Raw genomic sequence first — 25,067 nt, forward strand, 5'->3', positions numbered from 1 at the left:
GAAAACCAGAAACCAGCATCAGTAAACACCACATACATAGTCCATTCTACAAGTCATTTCCACCTACACCCTTGGAGTTGATACACACTGAAGGAAAGCCACAGAGATAGAGCTAAAGACAAGAGTGGGAGGCAGAGATTAGGAGGGAAGACTCAACAAGCTAAGAACATAACACAACCCTCCACTCCTTCTCCCATCTTCACTGCTGTGGCTCTTCGCTAGCCACTATTCATTTTTGAAAACGTTGGCCCTATACTTTAACGTGGACCAATTTAAGCATTCAATATCTTAGAAAGTTGGCATTGGGCTAAGGTGTACATACTTAACTACACATGGACAAAGATGATGTACCAATTATTGCACAGGCCAGATCCTTACCATGTCATATAAAAGCCAAGTTCTGACTAATAATTCTGTTGGTTTAGACTTTAAACAGTTGTACAGTAGAACCTCAGAGCTACGGACACCTCAAGAATGGAGGCTGTTTGTAACTCTGAACAAAACATTATGGTTGTTTTCAAAAGTTTACAACTGAACATTGACCTAATACAACTTTGAAACTTTACTATGCAGAAAATAAAACGCTGCTTTTAACCATCTTAATTTAAATGAAACAAGCACAGAAACAGTTTCCTTACCTTGTCTGTTTTTTTTTAAACATTCCCTTTTTTAGTAGTTTATATTTAACACAGTACTGTATTTGCTTTTTTTTGGTCTCTGCTGCTACCTGATTGCATACTTCCGGTTCCAAATGAAGCATGTGGCTGACCAGTCAGTTTGTAACTGGTGTTCATAACTCTGAGATTCTACTGTATATTATTTGATGTGGTTGTGTGTGGCAGGAATAAGGGATACTTTTTCCATTACTGTTGATTGGAATGAGCATTGGTTCCCTAACCTGAAGTACTGAGCCGCCTGCAATGGATGTACATACCATAATATTTTACACTGGATACACATACCATATTATTGCGGTTTGGTCCTGGTCTCTCTCCATCTAATCGCGTTGGCATTTTCAAGCCACCATATTTCTTCCAGTAAGTCCAACAGGATGCACAGAGACGACACTGCATGTTAGGGGGACCCCAAGAATACCACTGGTAAGACTGTGTGGCTAGGGATAATAAAGGTGGAAATATATATATTCTTAAACAGAATTGATTTTCAAAGTTTATAGCCTTTACAACCATCTTTAAAATCTCAAAGGAGAAAAAGACCTTTCAGCTTCACAAGGTAACAAAACTAGATCATAAGCTTGCTGTATCAGAAATGAGGCAAATTTCATCATCATTAAATGTTTTATAATGGCATTCTGCAGTGTTGTTATAGCCATGGTGATCCCAGAATATTAGAAAGACAAGGTAGCAAGGTAATTTTTTTTTACTGGACCGACTTCTGTTGGTGAGAGAGAGAGAGAGAAGCTTTCAAGCTACACAGAAGAAAAGCTCTGTATAAATTCAGAAGCTTGTCTCTCTCAGCAACAGAAGTTGGTCCAATAAAAGATATTACCTCCCCCACCTTGTCTCTTATAATTACGTTAGCTCAAGTAGTTATACTCTTCAGTATATCATTTGAAACAGTAAAATGAGTAAGTCATTACGATGTGGAAATTTCCTGGTAATGCCTTTGAGATATTTTATGCTGTAACTCCGAAGGGGGCACTGTAACTTTTCCCCCTCTATTTTAGAAATCCCCTCCCCAACTTTACTTAGGGAAGAGAAAGAGTCAGTCATTTTGACTCTCCATACAGTCCTACGTTTTAGCACATCTAAAAGGCTCTCCATAAAAGACAGGGAAGCCTATTAGGATAAGACATATTAGCAGATGAGACCATAGTGAATATAAGGATGGAACCATGCTCTTTGGACTTTCCACTACCATTATAAAGCTGTGAAAACATCACCAAGGGCTCTCCAGTGAATTAAAGACTCGTCTTCACTCAGGAGCCATCTATTATTTCACAGGAAACATCAGCTCTTACAGTTATTTACAAAAAAAATCTACCCACTCTAAAAACTTAGAAACATTCACATGAAGAAAAACCCTGCCTATTTCACCCACACCCCACCCTGCATGCTAACTTATTAAAGCTTTACTTTAGTCTTAGTGCTAGAGTACTTCTGCTGCTCTTGCACAATTGCTACATTTGTAGATCACTTACTATAGCAGCTTTCACAGGCCCGTCCTGCTCCCGTGTTCTGTGCCTGTCCTCCTGTACCATTTACCACTCCTGGTTTGACATTATTTACATTGATCTGGTTGGGGTTTGGCTTGTTACTTAAAACACAAAGCAAAAAAAAAGGGGGGAAATTAATTGATTGTGACAAGTAACTTTCCTATGTGACAAAAAAATATGGCCCAGACGCTTAAAACTGAAGACTTGCATTTCTCACATGTTTATGAATTCCAAAACAACAAACGTTACTTACCAGTAATTAGAGTTCTCTGAATACATTTCCTCTGCAGATCATACTGTAGAAGTCTCATGCCATTTCTCAGGAGTCTCAGAACCACTTAAAAACAGTTAACCATTCTGGTCATGAGTACACCTTGATTACTGATCCAAAAACATTCTGATCTAGGTGACAAAAGGGCCATATCGACACACATCCCTCTGTTCCTCTCTGCCTGAACAATATTCTGCTTAAGCCTCTAAAGAAGTGAGGAAGGAGGGAAAGTCAAGGTGGATCTGCAAGGGCAATAGATTCAGAGAATTCCATGGTAAAGTAGCCTCTCTTTCTCCTTCAGAAAATTGCCTCTTCAAATCCTGTCTCTCTGTAGTAGACGGGCAAGCTTGCAGGCAAGAGCTCAGAAGTACTAATTCAGACTCAAAGTTTGCCCTCCTGAAACAAGCACCTACTGCCACTACAGTATTAAAAAGAACTGCAGAGTAAAAGGTGTAAACTGAATCCTCAGATAACCCAAATGGGAATACCTTGTACAAACAGCAGTTTTCTCCATCTGATTCATAGGTATTTCCTGTGCAATTTCCTAAGAGAAATGTGAAAGGAAGCATCTTAAAAGGTCAAGAGCTCCATACCATCCCATTTAGCACAGAGATTATGGAGCTCCAAGCCAACATGTAGAATCAGATTCATTTACAGACCTTATTTTACCACTCCCTTCAACAAAACCACAACAGAATTAGACTTGTTCGGGTACCAGACTGGAACACAGGGGATCTGGGTTCAATTCCAAGACTTCCTGTGTGACTTTTGGCTAGTCATTTAGGGCTTTCATAAATAGTAGAAGACACTCTACTGGGATGCGATTTCTAAAGCACACTCATGTGCTGTGCATTAATGTGCCTGTGTAGACCATTGGGCTGCATACCTTTTTACAAAGCAGTACTGCTCTGTATGTGTATTCAGCATCTCATCTGCTGACTTCAGTGACACAGTTTACTACTTTTCACTAAGTGAAAGCCAACACAGCAGAAAGCCAGAGTCTATTCCTTCTGATGAAGCATCAACATAAAGAGTTAGTAAATTCCAATCAGTTATACCTGTATAAACCAATCAAAGGCAATGAGATTGCATATGGAATTATTCTTGAGACAATGGGGTTGGGCAGGCATAAATAAGAAAGATTCTCTAGGCCAAATTATAAGACAAGTGGTGATACGAGGGAAAGAGAAAACTCCCCAATCGCTGTGTTTCCAGGGTTGTTAGAAAAAAGAATCTTTTTACTTGGAACTAATTACATGTGATTGGGAGTCACTGAGAGACAATGCCTACACACAATGGTTTTGTTTTTTTTTATAAACAGTTACATGCAGATTCTGCTACAGTGGCACACAAGGGCCATAAAGGCTCCACAAGTGACCAGGGGAGCCTTTTCCAAGAGCAGGAGAAGCTTCAGACTGACCTGTTACATTCTCTTTTGTACAACATAGTGGGCTTACTGAGAGGAAGAAGTGTGGGCGAGGGGGAAGGTCTGTGTATTGCTGAGTTCTACAGACATTCTGGACTTTTCTGGTCTGCAGGGCTCCCCAGGCAAGGCAGAAAAAGAAGAATTAACAACAGGGACCTTCTTCAAATCTTGGTTCAATTGTTCTTTTCTTCAGCTGATGCACTTTCATGTCTCTAATGATTGATTATTAATGGATTTGAAATGGTTCTGGGATTTGTAAGTCACGGCTTGACGCTCCAACCCTGGGAGACCCGCAAAGGCAATTTTGTGAAGGAGAAGAATGGAATATGGTACCTTCGCATGAGTCTGCATTTTGTTGATTGCTGCCATATTAAAAATTACCTCCAAGTAGCTTCTGCTTCACCAAAAATTCATTTTGTGCAAATATAACTAGATTTAAAGGTAGCTGGGGTTCTCGAAAAGTATTATCTCTACAGAGTCACACTACTGGCAGGCAGTATTGCCTAGTGGATAGAGTACTGGACTAGGGCAAAGAAACCTGGGTTTCTATTCCCAGCTCTGCCACCTGGCCTGCTGAGTGACCTTGGACAAGTCATTCACCTCTGTGCCTCGGTTTCCCCCTCTATAAAATGATATGATCCTTTCTAAAGCCTTTTTAGATCTTCTGATGAAAAGCACTATAAGAGCTTGGTGATATTATATCACTATTACTATTGTTGAATGCTATGCTGCACAGTTCCAGAAACCACATACAATTAACTAGGATGACACACCTTGATATATGCGTCCCACAGTGCTAAGATCACATTTAGAAAGGGAAACGATGGCCAAACTCCTTCACTCCTGGTTGTCTTGTGAAACTGACATACTGAAAAAACCTGGGGATGATCTGAATGTCTCTCTCTGAACTCCACTTACGGTAAATAACATAACTTTTTCTTCATAAGCATGCTACCTCAGGCATCTGAATAATGAAATCAATTGTGACTTAAGTACTCTACCTTAAGCACTTAACCCTTATATTTCTTCAAAGGCTGGTACAGTCTAATTAAGTTAACTTGTTAATCAATTTATTTGTTACTTAATGAAGATGAAGTCAGCAAAGTTCAAACCGCAAATAAGATGCACATTTTACACAGATTACCAACAAGTATGGTAAGCTTTCCCAACACTTGGAGGAGTCTTTAAATCATAACTGGATGCCTTTCTAAAAGATCTGTGGTTGAATTGGAGTATGTGTACTAGATGCAAGAATCCTTGGGTGAAATTCTCTGGCCTCTGTTATGCAGGAAATCAGACCAGGTGATCATAATATAGCCGCTTCTGACATTTTAATCTATTAAAGTGACAAGATCCTTGTAAGAAGTGTTGGCTCCCAGCTTCCCTTAGATCATGAATTGACAAACAGCTCACAAAACATTGACATTTTTCCAATGTGTGATCGACCTTATGCACTTGGTTGATAGCACTAAATTAACATGGGAGCAGGAACTGAAGTCTTACTTTTTGGAAAGGAGAAACTTGTGTGCCCAAGACATGTGGTAGCTAAAGATTAAACTGGTTTTATTGTTTAGAAGACTGAGTATAATACCACCACTGGAATGGTTTCAGTCATCCAGGTACGTACAACCAGATGTTCTGGTCCTGTCATGAGAAACGCACTTTGGAATATAACATCGTGCTAAAAGAGAATGGCACTTCTCCCCTTACTGCATGTAAAGATTTGTCAGGCCATTAATTTGTGTATCTGAAAACATGTGCCCACTTGTGGAAAAAGAAAAAAAAAAAGTCCAATGTTTGTTAAAGTATCCTTAGGTATTGGTAAGATCCTTCTCCACCAGCATTAAAAGTACAGATCACTATCGTTTAAACACAGCTACAAAAGAGGGATAGAATATAATCATGCATGGAAATTTTTCTAGTCTATACGGAGTCTCCAAATAGTCCTACCTAAATGGGAGGAAGAATGGTCTTGGGGCTAAGGCCATAAAATGATGAGTCAAGAGGCAGAGGGTCTATTTTCAACTATGCCACAAATAAATGTTACTTTTCCTGTGCTGTGACTATGGCTCTTCAAGAGGTGTCCCCTTATGGGTGCTCTACTTCAAGTGTGCATGTACCTCTTGAGCCCTTGATCAGAGATTTCTAGCTCCAGCAGTTTGATGTGGAGATTGGTTTTGAGGGCTGTCCATCTGCCTTGAACCACGAGGGTGTTGAGGTGGGACCCGCATGCTAACAGCGAAGCATCAGGGTTAGTCACTGTTAGGGTTGGGGGACAGTAAGGGATATTCGCACAAACGCTGTGTTGCTTCTTCCACCAGTCTAGGGAGTTCTGTAAGTGCAAGGGGACTGTCACCTGCCTATCCAAAGTGTCCCTGTCCAAAGTGATCCTGTTCAGAGAATAGATAGCTTTTAGCCAACCTTGGAAGCAGCAGAGGTGTAGCCTTGTGTGACTGGTCACAAAGATAAAAGCTGCCACACAGCCCAAGAGTTGAAGACAGTACTTTATTGTGATCAGAGGGCTTCCCTGAATTGTCCCTACCAGACCAGACAAGATCACAAATCTGTCCAAAGGGAGGTACGAGTATACCCCTATAAACTGTATACTTTGTACATGTACCAGCATGGATTTCTTTACATTCAACTGTAGGCCCAACTCTTGGAACAGAGCAAGGGTCATCTGGGTGGCGATAACACTGCCTCAAAGGTGTTGCTCTTGAGTAGCCAGTCGTGGAAGTACAGGAAGACCAGTATCACTTCCTGCCTAAGGTAAGCTGCCACTACTACTAGAACCTTTGAACACACTCTTGGAGCTGAGGATAGGCCGAAGTGGAGCACTCAAAACTGAAATGATCTTAGTCTATGATGAATCGTTGGCATTTCCTGTGTGATGGGTGTATAGTTATTTGAAAGTAGGCATCTTGTAGGTTGAGGGACAAAAGCCAAACCCCATTCTCTAGTAAAGGAATTAAAGTTGCTAGAGTCACCATCCTGAACTTTTGAGGCTTTACAAATTTGGTTATCAGTCTCAGATCCAAGGTCAACCTCCAACCTCTGTCCTCCTTTGGCCCTAGGAAATATTTTGAGTAGAAGCCCCTGACCCTGTGAGGGGAAGGGATTGGTTCCATCATTCCTAGTCGTAGGAGAAAGTCTACTTCTTTCCTCAGTATAAACTTGTGAGGGGGGTCCCTGAAGAGGGGTGAAGAAGGCGGGTGAAAGGGAGGAGTGACACACTGGATAGTATATCCCAATATTATGACCTTCAAGAACCATCAGTCCATGGTGATTCACTCCCAAACCTGGTCAGAATGGACAAGACAGTCCCCAAAGGCAGGGAGGTGGTCTAGAGCGCACAAACTGTAAATCCAGAGTTGTCGTCATCCAACCCTAGACCAATCCATCAAAACTGTTGTTTAGAGGACGCCTGGGTGATCTTGGAGGGCGGCTGAGCAGCCCTCTTGCTCTGAAACTTGTCTCTCTTTCTGGGAGGTTCTGGGGGTTTATGGTACTCCCAAGAACTGAGAAGGGCATGACCTCTGGGCAGCCTGAGACCTACTAAAACTTTTCTTGCTTGTAGGTGTGTAAATGCCCAAGGAATGTACGGTAGCCCCAGAGCCCTTCAACATGTGCAGGGAATCATTTGTGTCTCCAAGAAAAGCTTATGACCATCAAAAGGAGGTCCTCTACTGTGTTCTGAACCTCTTTAGAAACTCCAAAAGTTGGAGCCATGATACCCGATGCATAACTACTGCTACAGAGATGGATGTGGCAGCACTATCTGCAGCAACTAGAGACGCTCAGAGAGCTGTTCTGGCCAACAGCTGACCCTCGGCAACGACAGACTGGAACTGCTCCCTGCAGATATGTGGCAGCTGCTCAATAAAAGCCCTGTGCTTGTTGTAATTAGTAAAAGTTGTATGCTGGCCATACTTGGTATGGTATCTTGCAATCCAGAACTTCTGCAACCCTGCCGAGTAAGACTTTTGTCCAAAGAAATCCAGCCACCTTCGATCCTTGTTAGATGGGGTAGGTCTCAAAAATTGCTGCCTACCCCTTTCATTCACCACATCCACTACTAGGAAGTTAGGTGGGGATGGGAAAATAAAAAGTTAGAATCCTTAAGGGGCACATCATACTTAACAATCCTTTTACACCTTAATGGAATAGTGGCAGGCATTTGCCAGATTGTCTTCGCCAGATCCAGAAGAGCCTCATTAATAGGTAGCATCACTCTGGAGAGTGTTGCAGAGTGCAAAATATCTAGCAGCTCATGTTGTTGATCTTTGGCCTCCTCCACAGGGATCTGCAAGGTGTCTACTTCCATTCTAAGGAAATCCTGAGACTGCCTAAAGTCGACAGCCATAGAATGTGGTGGAGGCTCCTAGCAAGCAGAGGCTAGGGACACCATCCCTGCCCATCCTGACTAATAAACATTGATGGACCTATCTTCCATGAATGTATCTAATTATTTTTGAACGCTGTTAGGGTCTTGTCCTTCAAAACATCCTCTGGCAGGGAGTTCCACAGGTTGACTGTGCATTGTGAGAAAAAATACTTCCTTTTGTATTTTGTACTTCCTGCTGCCTATTAATTTCACTTGGTGAGCCATAGTCCTTGTGTTATGAGAAGTAAATAACACTTCCTTATTTACTTTCTCCATACCAGTCATGATTTTATAGCCCTCTATCATATCCCCCCATTAGTCGTTTCTTTTCCAAGATGAAAATTCCCAGTCTTCTTAATCGCTCCTCAAATGGATACCCCTAATCATTTTTCTCACCCTTTTCTGAACCTTTTCTAATTCCAATATATCTTTTTTGAGATGGGACGACCACATCTGCACGCAGTATTCAAGATGTGGGCATACCAGGGATTTATAGAGAGGCAATATGATATTATCTGTCTTATTATCTATCCCTTTTCTTAACAATTCCCAACATGCTGTTCACCGTTTTTGGCTGCCACTGCACATTGAGTGGATGTTTTCAGAGAGCTATATCCCCAATACCTCTTTCTTGAGTGGTAACAGCACATTTAGACTCCATCGTTTTACATGTATAATTGGGATTGTGTTTTCCAATGTGCATTACTTTGCATTTATCAACATTGAATTTCATCTGCCACTTTGTTGCCCAGTTACCCAGTTTTGAGAGATCCTTTAGTACAAGGGTGGGCAAACTATAGCCCGGGGGACACATCCAGCCCTTCAGACATTGTAATCCAGCCCTCGAGCTCTTGCCAGGGAGTGGGGTCTGGGGCTTGCCCTGCTCCGCGCATGCTGTGGCTCCGTGCAGCTCCTGGAAGCAGCGACATGCCCCGCCCCCCCGGCCCTACGCATACGGGAAGCCAGGGGATTCTGCATGCTGCCCCCATCCCAAGCACCACCCCCGCAGCTCCCATTGACCAGGAACTGCGGCCAACAGGAGCTGTGGGGGTGGCGCTTGCGGACGGGGCAGCATGCAGAGCCGCCTGGCTACGCCTCTCCATTGGAGCCAGAGGGGGAGACATACCGCTGCTTCTGGGAGCTGCTTGAAGTGAGCACCGCCCAGAGCCTGCACCCCTGACCCCACCCTCCAGCCCTAGTCCAGAGGCCCCTCCCACACCCTGAACTCCTCATTTCTGGCTCCAACCCAGAGCCCTCACCCCCTCCCGCACCCTAACCCCCAATTTCGTGAGCATTCATGGCCCGCCATAAAATTTTCATACCCAGATGTGGCCCTTGGGCCAAAAAGTTTGCCTACCCCTGCTTTAGTAACTCCTTGCAGCATGCTTGGAACTTAACTATCTTGAGTAGTTTTGTATCATCTGCAAATTTTGCCACTTTACTATTTACTCCTTTTTCCAGATAATTTATGAATATGTTGAATAGGACGGGTCCCAGTGTAGACTCCTGGGGGACCCCACTATTTACCACTCTCCATTCTGAAAACTGACCACTTATACCTACCTTTTGTTTCGTATCCATGAGAGGACCTTCCCTCTTGATCCCATGACAGCTTACTTTGCTTAAGAGCCTTTGATGAGGGACCTTGTCAAAGGCTTTCTGAAAATCTAAGTACACTATAACCACTAGATCCCCCTTGTCCACATGCCTGTTGACGCCCTCAAAGAATTGTAGTAGATTGGTGAGGCATGATTTCCCTTTAAAAAACCATGTTGACTCTTCCCCAACAAATTATGTTCATCTATCTGACAATTTTGTTCTTTACTATAGTTTCAACCAGTTTGCTCAGTACTGAACTCAGGCCTACCGGCCTGTAATTGCCATAATCACCTCCAGAGCCCTTTTTAAAAATTGGTGTCACATTAGCTGTCCTCCAGTCATTTAGTACAGAAGCTGATTTAAATGATAGGTTAAAGACTACAGTTAGTAGTTCTGCAATTTCACATTTGAGTTCCTTCAGAACTCTTGGGTGAATACCATCTGGTCCTGGTGACTTATTACTGTTGGGTTTATAAATTTGTTCCAAAACCTCCTCTAATGACATCTCAATCTGAGACAGTTCCTCAGATTTGCCACCTAAAAAGAATGGCTCAGGTTTGGGAATCTCCCTCACATCCTCAGCTGTGAAGACTGATGCAAATAATTCATTTAATTTCTCCATAATGGCCTTATTATCCTTGAGTGCTCCTTTAGCACCTTGATCGTCCAGTGGCCCCGCTGGTTGTTTAGCAGGCTTCCTGCTTCTGCTGAACTTTAAACAGTTTTTTGTTATTTTTTTTGCTATTACTATATCAATATCCTCATTTAATATGAAGCACTTTAGTTCACCCATTTTATTTAGACTTGGTTAGTTGTTCTTCAAATTCTTTTTTGGCCCTCCTAATTATATTTTTACATATAATTTGCCGGAGTTTATGCTCCTTTCTATTTTCCTCACTAGGATTTAACTTTCACTTTTTAAAGGATGCCTTTTTGCTTTTCACTGCTTCTTTTACTTCGTTGTTTAGCCACAGTGGCACCTTTTTGGTTCTCTTACTATGTATTTTAATTTGGGTTATACATTTAAGTTGAGCTTCTATTATGGCGTCTTTAATAAGTTTCTGTGCAGCTTGCAGAGATTTCACTTTTGGCACTGTAACTCTTAATTTCTGTTTAACTAAACTTCCTCATTTTTGTGTCGTCCCCCCTTTCTGAAATTAAATGCTACAGCGTTGGGCTGCTGTGGTGTCTTCCCTGCCATAGGGATGTTACATTTAATTACATCACAGTCACTATTACCAAGGGGTCCAACTATATTCATCTCTTGGACCAGAGCCTGTGCTAAATTAAGGACTAAATCAAGAATTGCCTCTCCTCTTGTGGGTTCCAGGACTAGCTGCTCCAAGAAGAAGTCATTTAAAGGCATCAAGAAACTTGACTTCTGCATCCCATCCTGAGGTGACATGTTCCCAGCCAATATGGGGAAGTTGACATCTCCCATTATTATTACTGAACTTTTTATTTTTTATAACCTCTCTAATCTCCCTGACCATTTCAGTCACTATCACCACCCTGGTCAGGAGGTCGGTAATATATCCCTATTTCTATATTCTTATGATTAGAGCACAGAATTACAATCCATAGAGATTCCATGATATAGTTTGGTTCATTTAAGATCTTTACTTCATTTGATTCTACACTTTTTTTCACACATAGTCCCACTCTCCCATCAGCACGACCTGTTCTGTCCTTCCAATATATTTTGTACCCTGGTATTACTGTGTCCCATTGTTTATTCTCATTCCACCAAGTTTCTGTGATGCCTATTATATCAATATCCTCATTTAATATGAGGCACTCTAGTTCACCCATATTATTTAAACTTCTAGCATTTGTATATAAGCACTTAAAAACTTGCCACTTTTTAGCTGTCTGCCATTACATGATGTAATTGAATGGGACTTTTTTTCATTTCACTATTTTTCATCAGATCCTAAGGGATCTCCCCTAAACGATGCCTCTGTCCAAACCACGTGCTCCCCTGCACCAGTCAGCTTTCCCCCAGCCCTTAGTTTAAAAACTGCTCCATGACCTCATTAATTTTAAGTGCTAGCAATCTGGTTCCACTTTGGTTTCACTGGAGCCCATCCTTCCTATATAGGCTCCCCCTTTCCCAAAAGTGTCCCCAGTTCCTAATAAACCTAAACCCCTCCTCCCTACACCATCGTCTCATTCCCACATTGAGGTTCTGGCTATCTAACTGGCCCTGCAAGTGGAACTGGAAGTATTTCAGAGAATGCTACTATGGAGGTCCTGGACTTCAGTCTCTTACCTAGCAGCCTAAATTTGGCCTCCAGGACCTGTCTCCTATCCCCCCTATGTCATTGGTACCTATAGGTGCTTACTCTGTGGGTGCTACAGGGCTGAAGCACCCAGGGGAAAAAAATTAGTGGGTGCTTAGCACCCACCGCCAATAGTGCTGCAGCCACACCCACACCAAACAGCTGGTAGAGGGCTGTGTTAATTGCCTATGAGCTGTTCAACTTTTGTAGCCTCTGGGCTTGCTGCGGCAGAGACTGACCTCTGGCCCCTCCTCCAGCAGCCTCAGGTAACTGCTCCACTGCTCCAGCCAGGGTTAGAGGTGGGTGACGGGGGAGAGCGCAGGGCTCCCTCTGCTCTGTAGAAGACCAGCCTGGTCAGCAGCAATAAGACCCTGCTCACCTGGGTCACCCCGCCTCCCACCTAAATCTCCTGGGCAAGATCCAGCTCCCAGCGGGCTCCAACTGCAGGCAGCACTAGATAAGTCCTGTTTCAGGCAGAGGGAGCCTGGCAGGAGTGGGGCGGGGGGCTGCGCTGCCATGTCAGAAGATGGAGAGGGAAGTCCACCATGGGTGCAGTTTGGGGGTGTGGGACATGCAGAGTCACTGCCACTGCCTTCCCCCATTTCTACCGAGCGTCTCTGCGTAGGTGGGGAAGCATCTGCCCTCAGGGGTGCAAATTAAGGGAAAGAAGAAGGGGGGGCCTGTCCTGGCTCCCCAGGATAGTACAAATGTGGGAGAAAATTTGTGTCTCATCCCTCCCTTGTACCCATGCATCCTTTATCCAAAATACTCATTTGGCACTGAAGTTAAATAGGTGTTAACAAAATCAGACAAAACCAAGATTTTCAAAATATGATTTAAAATCCCTTCCCCTCTCCATTGCTCAATTTACTGTCTCTTGACTCTTGTGATGTTATCATTTCACTAGTTCTCCTGTTATCATAGGCTTTGTCTGGACTAGCATTTGTCCTCCTGTTGTAATTGACTGCAAATGTTTGCATCTAGATTAGCATTTACAGTCACTTAACAAGCAATTGACAAAGTATCAGGATGTGGTGGCTCAGCTTCAGGCAAACCACAAAATAATGTGCACCAGAACAAACATTTGTGGAGAGCCTCAGTTATCAACACAATTAGCATGTACGACCAATTAGCTCAAATTGTAACAGGACCACCAACTCTAGTCTAAGCAAAGCCAAAGCATGAGTCCCCCAGGCTAGACAGGATCTGGATTTTTAATATAAAAGGAGGCAACATAAACCTGTCTTCCCTTGCCAAAACAAAAAACAAACATACAGACAAAACAAAAACCTAGACCCCGAATCTTCATGCCTTCTTTATACATCAGAAGAAAATCAAACAAAGGCACAGTCTCAAGTTATTGCCCCTTTACAGATCACCTTTAAAAATAAAATTATCCTTTACGTTCCTAGTTTCCCAAAGTCAGGGTAACTGCTGACTTTGTGCGGCTGAAACACTGGATCTGGGTATGAAAATTTGTTCCTTTCCACCGCTGCATGTACACATAGAACAGAAAAAACAATGAGGAGTCCTTGTGGCACCTAGAGACTAACACATTTATTTGGGCATAAGCTTTCGTGGGCTATGCCCAAATAAATGTGTTAGTCTCTAAGGGCATGGCTATACTTGCGAGTTAGAGCACATTAAAGCAGCCCCGGGTGCCCTAACTCATGACGCATCCACACTGGCAAAGCACGTAGAGCGCCCGTACTCTGCAGCTGGAGCGCTCCTGGTAATCCACCTCGATAAGAAGCATAACACTTGATGTGCCCCGGCTGGAGCGCCATGGCGCCAGTGTGGATGCTCTGGTCTATTCATGCGCTCTGATTGGCCTCCAGGAGTGTCCTGCTCTAGCCACTCTGGTCATCACTTTGAACTCTACGGCCCTGCCCTCAGGTGACCAACCGTCAGACCCACCCTTTACATTCTCTGGGAATTTTGAAAATCCCCTTCCTATTTGCTCAGCAAGGCTTTGGGTGCTCTCAGTGCATCTTTCCAGGTGACCATTCCTCCACACACCAGGCGATCCCTAGTATGGAGCAATGACGAGGTGCTGGACCTCATCAGTGGTTGGGGGGAGGAAGCTGTCCAGTCCCAGGTGCGCTCCATCCGTAGGAATTATGATACCTTAAGGCAGATATCAAGGGACATGATGGAAAGGGGCCATGACTGGGACGCACTGCAGTGCAGGATTAAAGTAACAGAGCTGCAGAATGTCTACCACAAAGCCCATGAGGCAAACAGCTGCTCTGGTGCTGCCTCTGCGACCTGCCGTTTCTACAAAGAGCTGGACACAATACTTGGGGGCGACCCCACCTCCACTCCGAGGACCACCATGGACACTTCAGAGCCCAGTTCAACAAGGCAGGAGGAGGAGGAGGAGGAAGAAAGCGGGAGCGAGGATGCTGAGGAGGAGGAAGACACCCCAGCATCCCCAGATGCATGCAGCCAGGAGCTGTTCTCAAGTGAGGAGAAAGGTAGCCAGTTGCGGCGGCTGGTGCTTGGGGAAGGACAAACACCAGAGGTGATGCCTGGTAGGCGGCTTTTATTTTGGAAAGGAAGTTGTTCAGTGCAAGCTCTTGGGCCGAGGACGGTCAGGGCTGAACGAATGCCTCGATGCAGAATAGGGCGTTGATGTGCTCTCTCATATCGCGGCAATCGGCCTCAGTGCTCTCTTCGAAAGTCTCATGAAGAAGCTGGGCAATCCGCTTGCGCAGTTTCCTTGGCAGAGCTACTGTGCTCCTTGTCCCAGTCAGGCTAACACGTCCGCGCCACCGTGCCGTGATGGGCGGGGGACCATTGCTGCACATAGGCAAGCTGCATATGGGCCAGGGCAGAAGCCGCATTGAATAATGCGAAGACCAGTAGAAGACCCTCCCTTGCTTTGCTTCCCAGGTCACCCTCAGAAGCAAGGTATCTTCCAGGACGAACTCCTGAGGAAAGTGTGGTGACAGTGTTCAGTATAGGGGCCCCCTGCAGCTGTTAGCTCTCCTCAAGGCACAGAACCCCAGAGGACAGTACGGCCATGAAACAATCAGTCCCCCACGCCCCTGTACTTACTCACCATTTTGGGGCTCCTGTGGGTTGTGTGTGCTCGCTTTGGGATGGGCAAATTCTGATATTGTGTAGACTCTGCTTGTCTTTAAGTATAGGCGAATCATTGCTCTGTCTTGTGTGAACAATGCTGCATTTCAAGTGTTGCATTTTGGTTTTACAGATGCAAACCTGAGATCTCAGCCGTCCTTGTTATCACCGGCCAAAAGACTCCAAAGAATTAGGAAGACGCCACATAGAAGCAAAGAGGACATGCTGCATGAAGTAAGGCAGCAGTCCCTTAATGAAAATCAAAAAGTGCAGGAGTGGCAGGAGAGTGAAAGAAGGGCCCGCCAGCAGAACGCGGATCACCGGCACCAAAGCACGGAGTGGCTGCTACGCATCATGGAGCGCCAAGCAGACTCGATACAGGCACTCGTAGCCATGCAGGCGCAGCACTACCGCGTCTATCTCCCCTGCAGCCCTTGTCCCAAAACTCTTTCCCTTGTGCCCCCATGTCACCTCCAACCCACTTTCTCCCACATCCGGTTTCTTATTGCCACCAGCAGCCTCTAACACCTGTAGCTTCACCACCCAGCCCTGCAAACTATGACCCTTACCCACTGCACTCAACCCCCATCACCATGCATTTTATCCAGCCTGAAATGCAGCACTCCAGACAGGAAGGCAGAGTATGATAGCAGGACATACGCAAATCTGTGATTGAACCGTTCCCCTCCCCATCCCCTTGCCCTTTCTGTTTCCCAAGCAGTTGTGTTTCTTTTCAATACATGGATTTTTTGGCTTTGAAAACATTCTTTATTATTGTATTAAGTAAAAGTTACCTTAGCCCAGGAAAGCAACAGGCCCTGCAAGTCAGTGTAGCTAACACAGATTCCTACTAACATTCTGCCGTCCCATGCAGGGCAACTAACATTACTGTTGGCTTTCAGTCTCAAATTGCTCCCTCAAGGCATCCCTAATCCTTGCAGCCCCGCACTGGGCCCCTCTAATAGCCCTGCTCTCTGGCTGTTCAAATTCAGCCTCCAGGTGTTGAACCTCCGAGTTCCATGCCTCAGTGAATCTTTCACCCTTCCCTTCACAAATGTTATGGAGAATACAGCACGTGGCTATAACCATGGGGATGTTGTCATCGGCCAGGTCCAACTTCCCATACAGACAGCGCCAGCAGCCCTTTAAACAGCCAAAAGCACACTCCACGGTCATTCTGCACCAACTCAGCCTGTTGTTGAACCACTCCTTGCTGCTGTCAAGACTCCCTGTGTAGGTTTTCATGAGACACAGCATTAAAGGGTAAGTGGGGTCTCCAAGGATCACAGGGGGCATTTCGACTTCCCCTACGGTGATCTTCTAGTCTGGGAAGAAAGTCCCAGCTTGCAGCTTCCTGAACAGGCCAGTGTTCCAAAAGATGCATGTGTCATGCATCTTTCTGGGCCAGCCTGCATTACTGTCAATGAAATGCCCACGGTGATCCACAAGCGCCTGGAGAGCCATAGAGAAACACCCCTTCCAATTAACGTACTTGGAGGCTAGGTGGGCTGGTGCCAGAATTGGAATATGCATGCCGTCTATCGCCCCTCTGCAGTTAGGGAAACCAATTTGTGCAAAGCCAGCCACAATGTCATGCACGTTACCAAAAGTCACGGTTCTTCTGAGCAGGATTTGATTAATGGCCCTGCAAACTTGCATCAACACGATTACAACTGTCGACTTTCCCACTCCAAACTGGTTAGCGACCGATCGGTAGCTGACTGGAGTTGCCAGCTTCCAGACTGCAATAGCCACACGCTTCTCCACCGGCAGGGCAGCTCTCAGTCTCGTGCCCTTGCGTCGCAGGGTGGGGGCGAACTCATCACACAGTCCCATGAAAGTGGCTTTTCTCATCCAAAAGTTCTGCAGCCACTGCTCCTCATCCCAGACTTGTGTGACGACGTGATCCCACCACTCAATGCTTGTTTCCCTGAGCCCAAAAGCGGTGTTCCATGGGGGTGAGCATGTCCATGAATGCCACAAGCAATCTTGTGTCATACGAGTTATGCGGGTCGACATCATCATACTCCTCACTGTCAGTTTGTATCTTAAGGAGTAAGTAGACTGCCAAATGTGATATGCTGGCAAGACCCATCAGCATATTCCTCAGCACTTCGGGATCCATTCCCGCAGACTGAAAGGGAAGACAGAGCGTGCAATACAAAAAACGTTGAAAGTGGCACCAAATGTGGACGGAAGCACAGGGACTGCTATGCGAAGCGATGCATCAAGGGAAGTTGGGACAGGGCCCAGAATGCCCCGCCCCCCTCCACCCCCTTCCCACAAGCCACAGGGCCAGAATGGGAAGAGGTGCTCTGTGGGATAGCTGCACATAATGCACCACTCCCAACACCACTGCAAGTGCCACACATGTGGCCATGCCAGTGCGCTTACAGCTGACAGTGTGAACACATTGCAACACTTTCCCTACTGCGCTCTCTGAGGGCTGGTTTAAACTCACAGCACTCTACATCTGCAAGTGTAGCCATGCCCTAAGGTGCCACAAGGGCTCCTCATTGTTTTTACTGATACAGACTAACAAGGCTACCACTCTGAAACATACAGAATAGTTTGCTGGGAGCACAACAAAATAGGTTAGGGTAAGAGAAAGCTGATTAGGGGAAGAGGCCCTCAAAATAATCTTGTCTTGAAAATAGCCACAGAGTTTGCTTCAGGTGTTTCTCAGACACTGTCTCCCCGCAAGAAGAAGAAAATGTTAATAGTCCAATTGCTATAAAACTGACATGCATAGTGAGATTACCTTGAACAATGGAATTCCACAACTGAAACTGAGATAGAGGGGAACTCCCATTGAGATGAATGGGTCATTTCACACCACCCAGAGCTATTGTGTTAGACTGTTCATCTCTTTGGAGCATCCTAATTCATCTGAGCACACCCCACTGAGGTGAATGGCCCATTCCACACATGAACAGTACTCCTGTACTGCAGAGGGCTGTGCAGAGCCACTTCCTTCCTCAAGTAGACACAAAGTCTGGGACTACCTGCTATTCCTCTTGCTGCCTCCAGCCTCCTCACAGCCCACCAATTACCATCCTCATTTCTTCCCATGGCTCTTCCAGCCCTACTAGGAGTATGGTGGGGCCAGGAGGAGGGCAGAACTGGTAGCTAAAGTGGCAGATCATTCCCCTCCCACTGATGCCCTCCAATCATGCCCCCCTCATGAAAACCTCTTCCTCAAGGAACAAGGGAAATTAACAGCCCCAAAACATGGTTAATGCAGGTCTTTTTTACACTACAGTGCCTTTGCCAGTATAGCTATGCCAGCTACGCCCCCTGCTTAGTACCTTCCTCAACTCAAGTAGTGTGTTTCAGATTCCTGCTGGCACTGCCAGTCTGATGTGCCTTCTCTGGCTTGTCAGATTGGTTTATATCTGCTGGCGAACCACAGCACCACTCAGACTGCTTCCCAGGCCGGTGAACCACCTGTGGTTCATTACTTTTATACCAGTGTAATTCCACTGGTTTCACTGAGGTTGCTCCTGATTTAAACTGCTACAAGTGAGGAGAGAATCAGGTATAGGCAACAACTCCATGTGCGCTCCAGGGCTCAAGAACCCATAGAAAAAAAAATAGCTGGGGTGATCAACACCCACCAGCCGCTGCCATTCAGCTGTTTGGCAGCTGGCATGGGGCCTCAGGGGAGAGGGCGGAGCAGGGGCAGGAAGAGAAGGAGTGAGGGTGGGGCCTTGAGGGAGGGGGTGGAGCAGGGACAGAAAGAGGCAGGGTGAGGGCAGGGCATCAAGGGAGGGGGTGGAGTGGGGCAGGGCCTTGGGGCAGAGTGGGGGTGGAGCACCCACTGGGAAAAATAAAAGTCAGCGCTTATGGGTACCTATGTGTATTAGACCACCGGCTCCTCCCCAGCACTACACAAGTCTATCTAGATGTCTCGAGAGATCCACAACCTTCACATCAGGCAAGCAAGTCATCATGCAGTTCTCCCGGTCCTCGCAAACCCAGCTATTTATTTATTTGGGCATAAGCTTTCATGAGCTTATGCCCAAATAAATTTGTTAGTTTCTAAGGTGCCACAAGTACTCCTCATTGTTTTTGCTGATACAGACGAACATGGCTACCACTCTGAAACCAGCTATCTATGTTTCTAATGATCAAATCCCGCATAACTATTACCTGCCTCTTCCTAATAACTGGAGTCCGTTCCCCCCCCACCCCCGGAGAGGTATCCTCAGTGCAAGAGGATACTACATCATCATCTGGAAGGAGGGTCTCAACTATGGGATCGTCCTCCTCTGCTCCAGTTGGATGTTCTCCATCCCTGAGACTTTCATCCTTCTCAACAGCACAGAGACTATCAGACCGGGAGTTGGACCATTCTACTATGTCCCGGAAAGTCTCGTCTACGTACCTCTTTGTCTCCCTTAGCTCCTCCAGTTCAGCAACTCTGGTCTCCAAAGCCTGTACATGGTCTCTGAGGGCCAGGAGCTTCCTGTACCGAATGCACACACAGGCAACCATACATGCTGCATTGGGTGCAATAAACTGGATAGCCTGTTGCTGGACTAGCCCCCACTCTGTCGCTGAACTTCTGCCTGCATTCTTTTTTTTTTTTAAACTCTGCAGCTTGTTCCTTTGTTGATGTTTTGTCTTTATTGGGGGTGTTTCTGGCTTTAAGTGCATCTAGCCCCTCCTCCCACTCCCCCACTGAACTCCCTCACAAACTCCCCTGTTCGCTAGCTCCTCTGGTCACTTAAGAGTGGGCTTTTTAAAGACCTGGTCTTCCTGAGTAGCCTTGCCCCCAGGTTAAGGGTTGATGGGTACTAAAGGGCTTAGGGATCAAAGCCTCAACATGGTGCTGGATCTGTCCGGGGTGAGATGTACAGGGGAAGGAGGAGCATTCCATGGCTAACAGTCTGAGCTTTATCTCTATGTTGTTCCTAGCCCTGGACTTAAGGGCCAAACAGAAGGAACATTTCTGGGAAATGTGGAACTCCCCCGGATAACAGACACACTTGGAGTGCCCATCACCTAGCAACCTCACGGCAGCTTTCCATGCGGCCCATCCTGACAAACCCGGGCTGGCAGGGGACACCCCTGGATTGGGTAATGTAAGACCCTGTGAATCTAGAATCCAGGCAGCTGACATCTCCATGCTGCCACCCAGCAGTAGCAGTAACCAGCTTGCGTTCCACTTCCTGTGACCTACTGCGGATCCAGACCATGGCAAGTTCCACCTCAAGAGTTTGACAGACAGCAGCCCCATGGCTCCTGATTGGCTCCCTGCCCCATATAAACCCAAGGGCATTCCAGGAAGTGTCCTGGCAACAGTACAGATCTCCTGTGGCTGCCACAACTGTTCCTGCTCCTAAATTCCTGGCTTTGACCTCAACTTCATTTGGACTTTGCCTCCTGATGCAATCCTGAAACGTGACTTGGACTCTGACCCTTAGTACCGACCCTGGCCTGGACCCTGACTACGAATACCTCCACTACCCCCAGCCTCAGCTGCCCCCATTGAATCCCTTGGCCCCGACTACCCTTGTTAGAATGCTGACAAGGAGAAATTTCCTCTTTCACGGAGGTTTTGTAAACCAAAATTTGTTGTGTTTGTAAATGAACTTAGCGCCTTCTATCTGAGAATATCAATGAAAAGAAAGTATTGGTTGAAATCCTTCTTGGAAACTGTGGACTACATGGGACATTTACTAGATTTTCTCCATGCCCTTCCTTTGTAATATAAAGTAATACAGATCTTTAAGCAAGAACCAGAGGAGCCATGCCAGATTCCATTTTCCTATCCTGATGGTGCTATTTCCAGAAGTCCTGCCCCCAGATACAACTTGCTAAATATCCAGAATACCACCAGATCGGTACCATAAGCTAGAGCAAGTGATGCCCTCCCAGGAGAAAGCAAATAGGACTGAGATACGACTTCCACAGCATCCTGGAGAGTCTGCTTGGTTAAATTCTGTAATAAAGAGATGCTACATCTGCACTAGAGATACTGACCAACCAGGAAAGGAGAGACACCAAATTCACATTAATAAAGCCATCCAATTATATTTGAAATATTAACTACATGGCATGAGTTGATAGTAGCACCTTTGTTGTCATTCTTGAGAATAAGGCTGTTACAACAAAGTTCAATTAGTGTCCAAGTATATAGACTAAATTAAGTCACTGCTTGCAAACCAAATATTGTCTTCTCTCATTGTATATAAGTGGCAACAATAAGGTCATATGCATCCGGCTACCATACTGATCCACAAGCACTGCCAGTTTAGTGAAATTGCAAAGGAAGTAACTTTTAAAGTGAATTTATGCATTTAAATACTATTATGAGTTACAAACATCTCCCCTTTTCTGTATTTTGCATATTAATTTTTTACTTTCTGTATATTCACTACATATCTCTTCTCCCACAACTGAAGATACAGGAAGCTACAATGGTTTCCTTTCTATTGAAAAATCTGGCACAAAAAGGTCATTCCTGCTTTTCAGTTCCTCCATAGACTTTCCCCCGTCCCTCAGTTTTTCTATTATCCGGTTCATTCCCTGCATCTGAATATTAGACTGCCTTCCGTGTCTTCATGGTTAGCAGCAGTCTCTGAAACAAGCACACTACTTCTTCATGCCTGGTTGATTTCCTAAGTCTTCCAATCTCACCTTAAGCACAATCTCTGCAAAATCTCTCTCTACAACAGGATTATTAATGGATAGTGGTGGTGGTAGATTGGAATGGATAGGAAGATGGAATTAGAGCTCTGCATGGGACTATTCTTTTAATCCCACTCCCGTCCTGCAATACGCACTCCCACCTGCTCCTGCATTGCTTCTTGCATTTCTATTTTGCTCCCACCTGCAAAAACCTTAAATCCCACAAAAAAGGTTGGTATATAAAGTAAAAAAACTGAATTCAGACAATTTTTACTACTAAAAGAACAAATCTTGCTTAAACTATGTAAAAAACATACTTCAACTCCTGTTAGAATAGACGACAAATCTCTTTCTATCCCTCACTTAAAGTTAAGTATTAAAACCTTTATTCAAAAAAAAAAAAAAAAGGAGAGAGAGAAAGGAAAAACTTGCTTTACATTGCTGAAATGTTATTTATGACAAACATGCGAGACATTTAGTGTTGTCCTGCAGTGGTTTTTTTGCCCACCCAACCCTACCTGCAACAAAGTACATTTTACTCACTCCTGTTATTATGGCAGCATTTCCTCTGTGACCTGCAGGATCCTAGTCCCATTGCAGAGCTCTACATGGAATCTCTTCAAAATGTATTGAATACATATACCAATGGGAATAGTTCTTGCTGATGTTGTATCTTACTGATGAGCAAGACCAGTTTCAAGACAACTCTTTATTATGTACAGAAATAAGGGATCAAAACTTCCTATTATTTGCTAGCTGTTGCCTACAACTGCCTTGTCTTTTTGTTTTCTCTGTCCCAGTATGCAGCACCTCACAGGAAAACAGACTGCATAATGAAAGGTTTCAGAGGTGTTAGTCTGTCTTTGCAAAAAGAAAAGGAGTACTTGTGGCACCTTAGAGACTAACCAATTTATTTGAGCATGAGCTTTCGTGAGCTACAGCTCACTTCATCGGATGCATACCGTGGAAACTGCAGTAGACATTATATACACACAGAGACCATGAAACAATACCCCCTCCCACCCCACTGTCCTGCTGGTAATAGCTTATCTAGAGAGTGGTCACTTTGGATGGGCTATTACCAGCAGGAGAGTAAGTTTGGGGGGGGGCGGAGGGTGAGAAAACCTGGATTTGTGCTGGAAATGGCCCAACTTGATGATCACTTTAGATAAGCTATTACCAGCAGGACAGTGGGGTGGGAGGGGGTATTGTTTCATGGTCTCTGTGTGTATATAATGTCTACTGCAGTTTCCACGATATGCATCCGATGAAGTGAGCTGTAGCTCACGAAAACTCATGCTCAAATAAATTGGTTAGTCTCTAAGGTGCCACAAGTACTCCTTTTCTTTTTGCATAATGAAAGTACAAGAAGCGTGGCATTACTAAATTTCCTGGAGGAATTACTCTATAGCACACGTGACTCAAACTCAGTGAAATACAAGTTTCATTTTCAAATATTCTTTCAATGCTGTTGCTTTTGCCATTTATTTTTGTATTCCTTAGAATCATAGGATCATAGAATATCAGGGTTGGAAGGGACCTCAGTAGGTCATCTAGTCCAACCCCCTGCTCAAAGCAGGACCTAATCCCCAACTAAATCATTCCAGCGAGGGCTTTGTCAAGCCTGACCTTAAAAACCTCAAAGGAAGGAGACTCCACCACCTCCCTAGGTAACCAATTCCAGTGCTTCACTACCCTCCTAGTGAAAGTTTTTCCTAATATCCAACCTAAACCTCCCCCACTGCAACTTGAGACCATTACTCCTTGTTCTCCCGCTTCAGGTAGTTGAAAGCAGCTATCCAATCCCCACTCATTCTTCTCTTCTGCAGACTAAACAAGTCCAGTTCCCTCAGCCTCTCCTCATAAGTCATGTGCTCCAGCCCCCTAGTCATTTTTGTTGCCCTCTGCTGAACTCTCTCCAATTTTTCCACATCCTTCTTGTAGTGGGGGGCCCAAAACTGGACACTACTCCAGATGAGGCCTCACCAATGCCGAATAGAGGGGAACGATCATGTCCCTCGATCTGCTGGCAATGCTCCTACTTATACAGCCCAAAATGCCGTTAGCCTTCTTGGCAACAAGGGCATACTGTTGACTCATATCCAGCTTCTCGTCCACCAGGTCCTTTTCTGTGGAATTGCTGCCTAGCCATTCGATCCCTAGTCTGTAGCAGTGCAGTAGACAGACATATTAGATACACAACATTGATTCCTTCAGGGTGAAAGGCACTATTGTGCATTACAAACGGTGGTTCACCTTTATCTACTGTAGGTGTCTGTCCCATAATCATGTCTGAGAGGAGAGGAAGGCTGGTCCAATGGTAGGGGGCATTTTTTCTGGGACTCAAGATCTAGGTTCAACTTGATGCTCCACATAGTGTCTCTGGGTAGCCTTAGGCAAGTCACTTAGTCTCTCTGTGACTTAATTCCCCATCTGTACAATGGGGTTAATAGCACTGCCCTTCCCCACAGGGCATTGTGGGGATAAATACATTAAAGACTAAGAGGCACCTCTGCCTATTACTTTGGTAATGGGGGCCATACAAGAACCACAGACAGTTAACACCACACCACACCTTTGGCGCTATTTTCTCTTCCTACCAACTCTCAAGTGCCTTTCCCTCTATCAGCACAAGAGAAAACTAGGGTTCCATCAGATGAAGTGCCCAGAGACCGAGAGAAAAGTGTCCTGAATTAACTTAGGGTACATGCACTCAGTGCAAACAAGCAAACAAACAAACCCCTGGCAGCAAGTTTCAGAACGCAGATCAGCTGACTCGGGCTTGAACTACAGGGCTAAAAAGTAGCACTGCAGATGTTCCTGCTCAGGTCAAAGCCCAGGCTCTGAAACCCAGCAAGGGGGTGGAAGGGAAGGTCTCAGACCTCAGGCTCCAGCCCAAGCAGGAAGATCTACACTGTTTTTAGCCCTGAAGCATGAGCCCAAGTCAGTTGACCAGGGTCTGAGACTCATTGCTGTAGCGGTTTTTTGTATGTGTGTGTTTGTTGTTTTGCAGTGCACACATTCCCTAAGGGCTTTCTAGATCACTCCTTGCAGTCAAATTCTAGGGCAAACACTGAGCAGCTTTACTTGCTTGTAGGTGGGTCTTTGTCAGCATTGGAGCAAGTGACAATCGTTTATTCCTAAGAGGACAAACATGGATCATTATTGTTAAATCTTCAAACACAAATGAGCACAGTAGTTTAACCAGC

At 45.1% G+C, this 25,067-nt stretch overlaps 1 protein-coding gene across 3 annotated transcripts in view; it reads right to left on the bottom strand.

The window, feature by feature from the left end:
• MTA1 (metastasis associated 1) overlaps positions 1–25,067 on the bottom strand; it is a 146,264-nt gene that overhangs the window by 40,436 nt on the left and 80,761 nt on the right. For 2 of the 3 annotated variants that reach the window (XM_084637748.1, XM_084637749.1), the window contains exons 12-13: positions 2,162–2,277; positions 963–1,114 (exon numbers count right to left, since the gene is read on the bottom strand). In XM_084637748.1, coding sequence (XP_084493874.1) covers positions 963–1,114; positions 2,162–2,277 — 268 coding nt within the window. The remainder of the gene's footprint in view (positions 1–962; positions 1,115–2,161; positions 2,278–25,067) is intronic. The other variant, XM_084637750.1, reaches the window with a different exon arrangement.

Source organism: Lepidochelys olivacea, assembly GCF_965140295.1.
Source record: "Lepidochelys olivacea isolate rLepOli2 genome assembly, chromosome: 8".
Lineage (NCBI taxonomy): Eukaryota > Metazoa > Chordata > Testudines > Cheloniidae > Lepidochelys > Lepidochelys olivacea.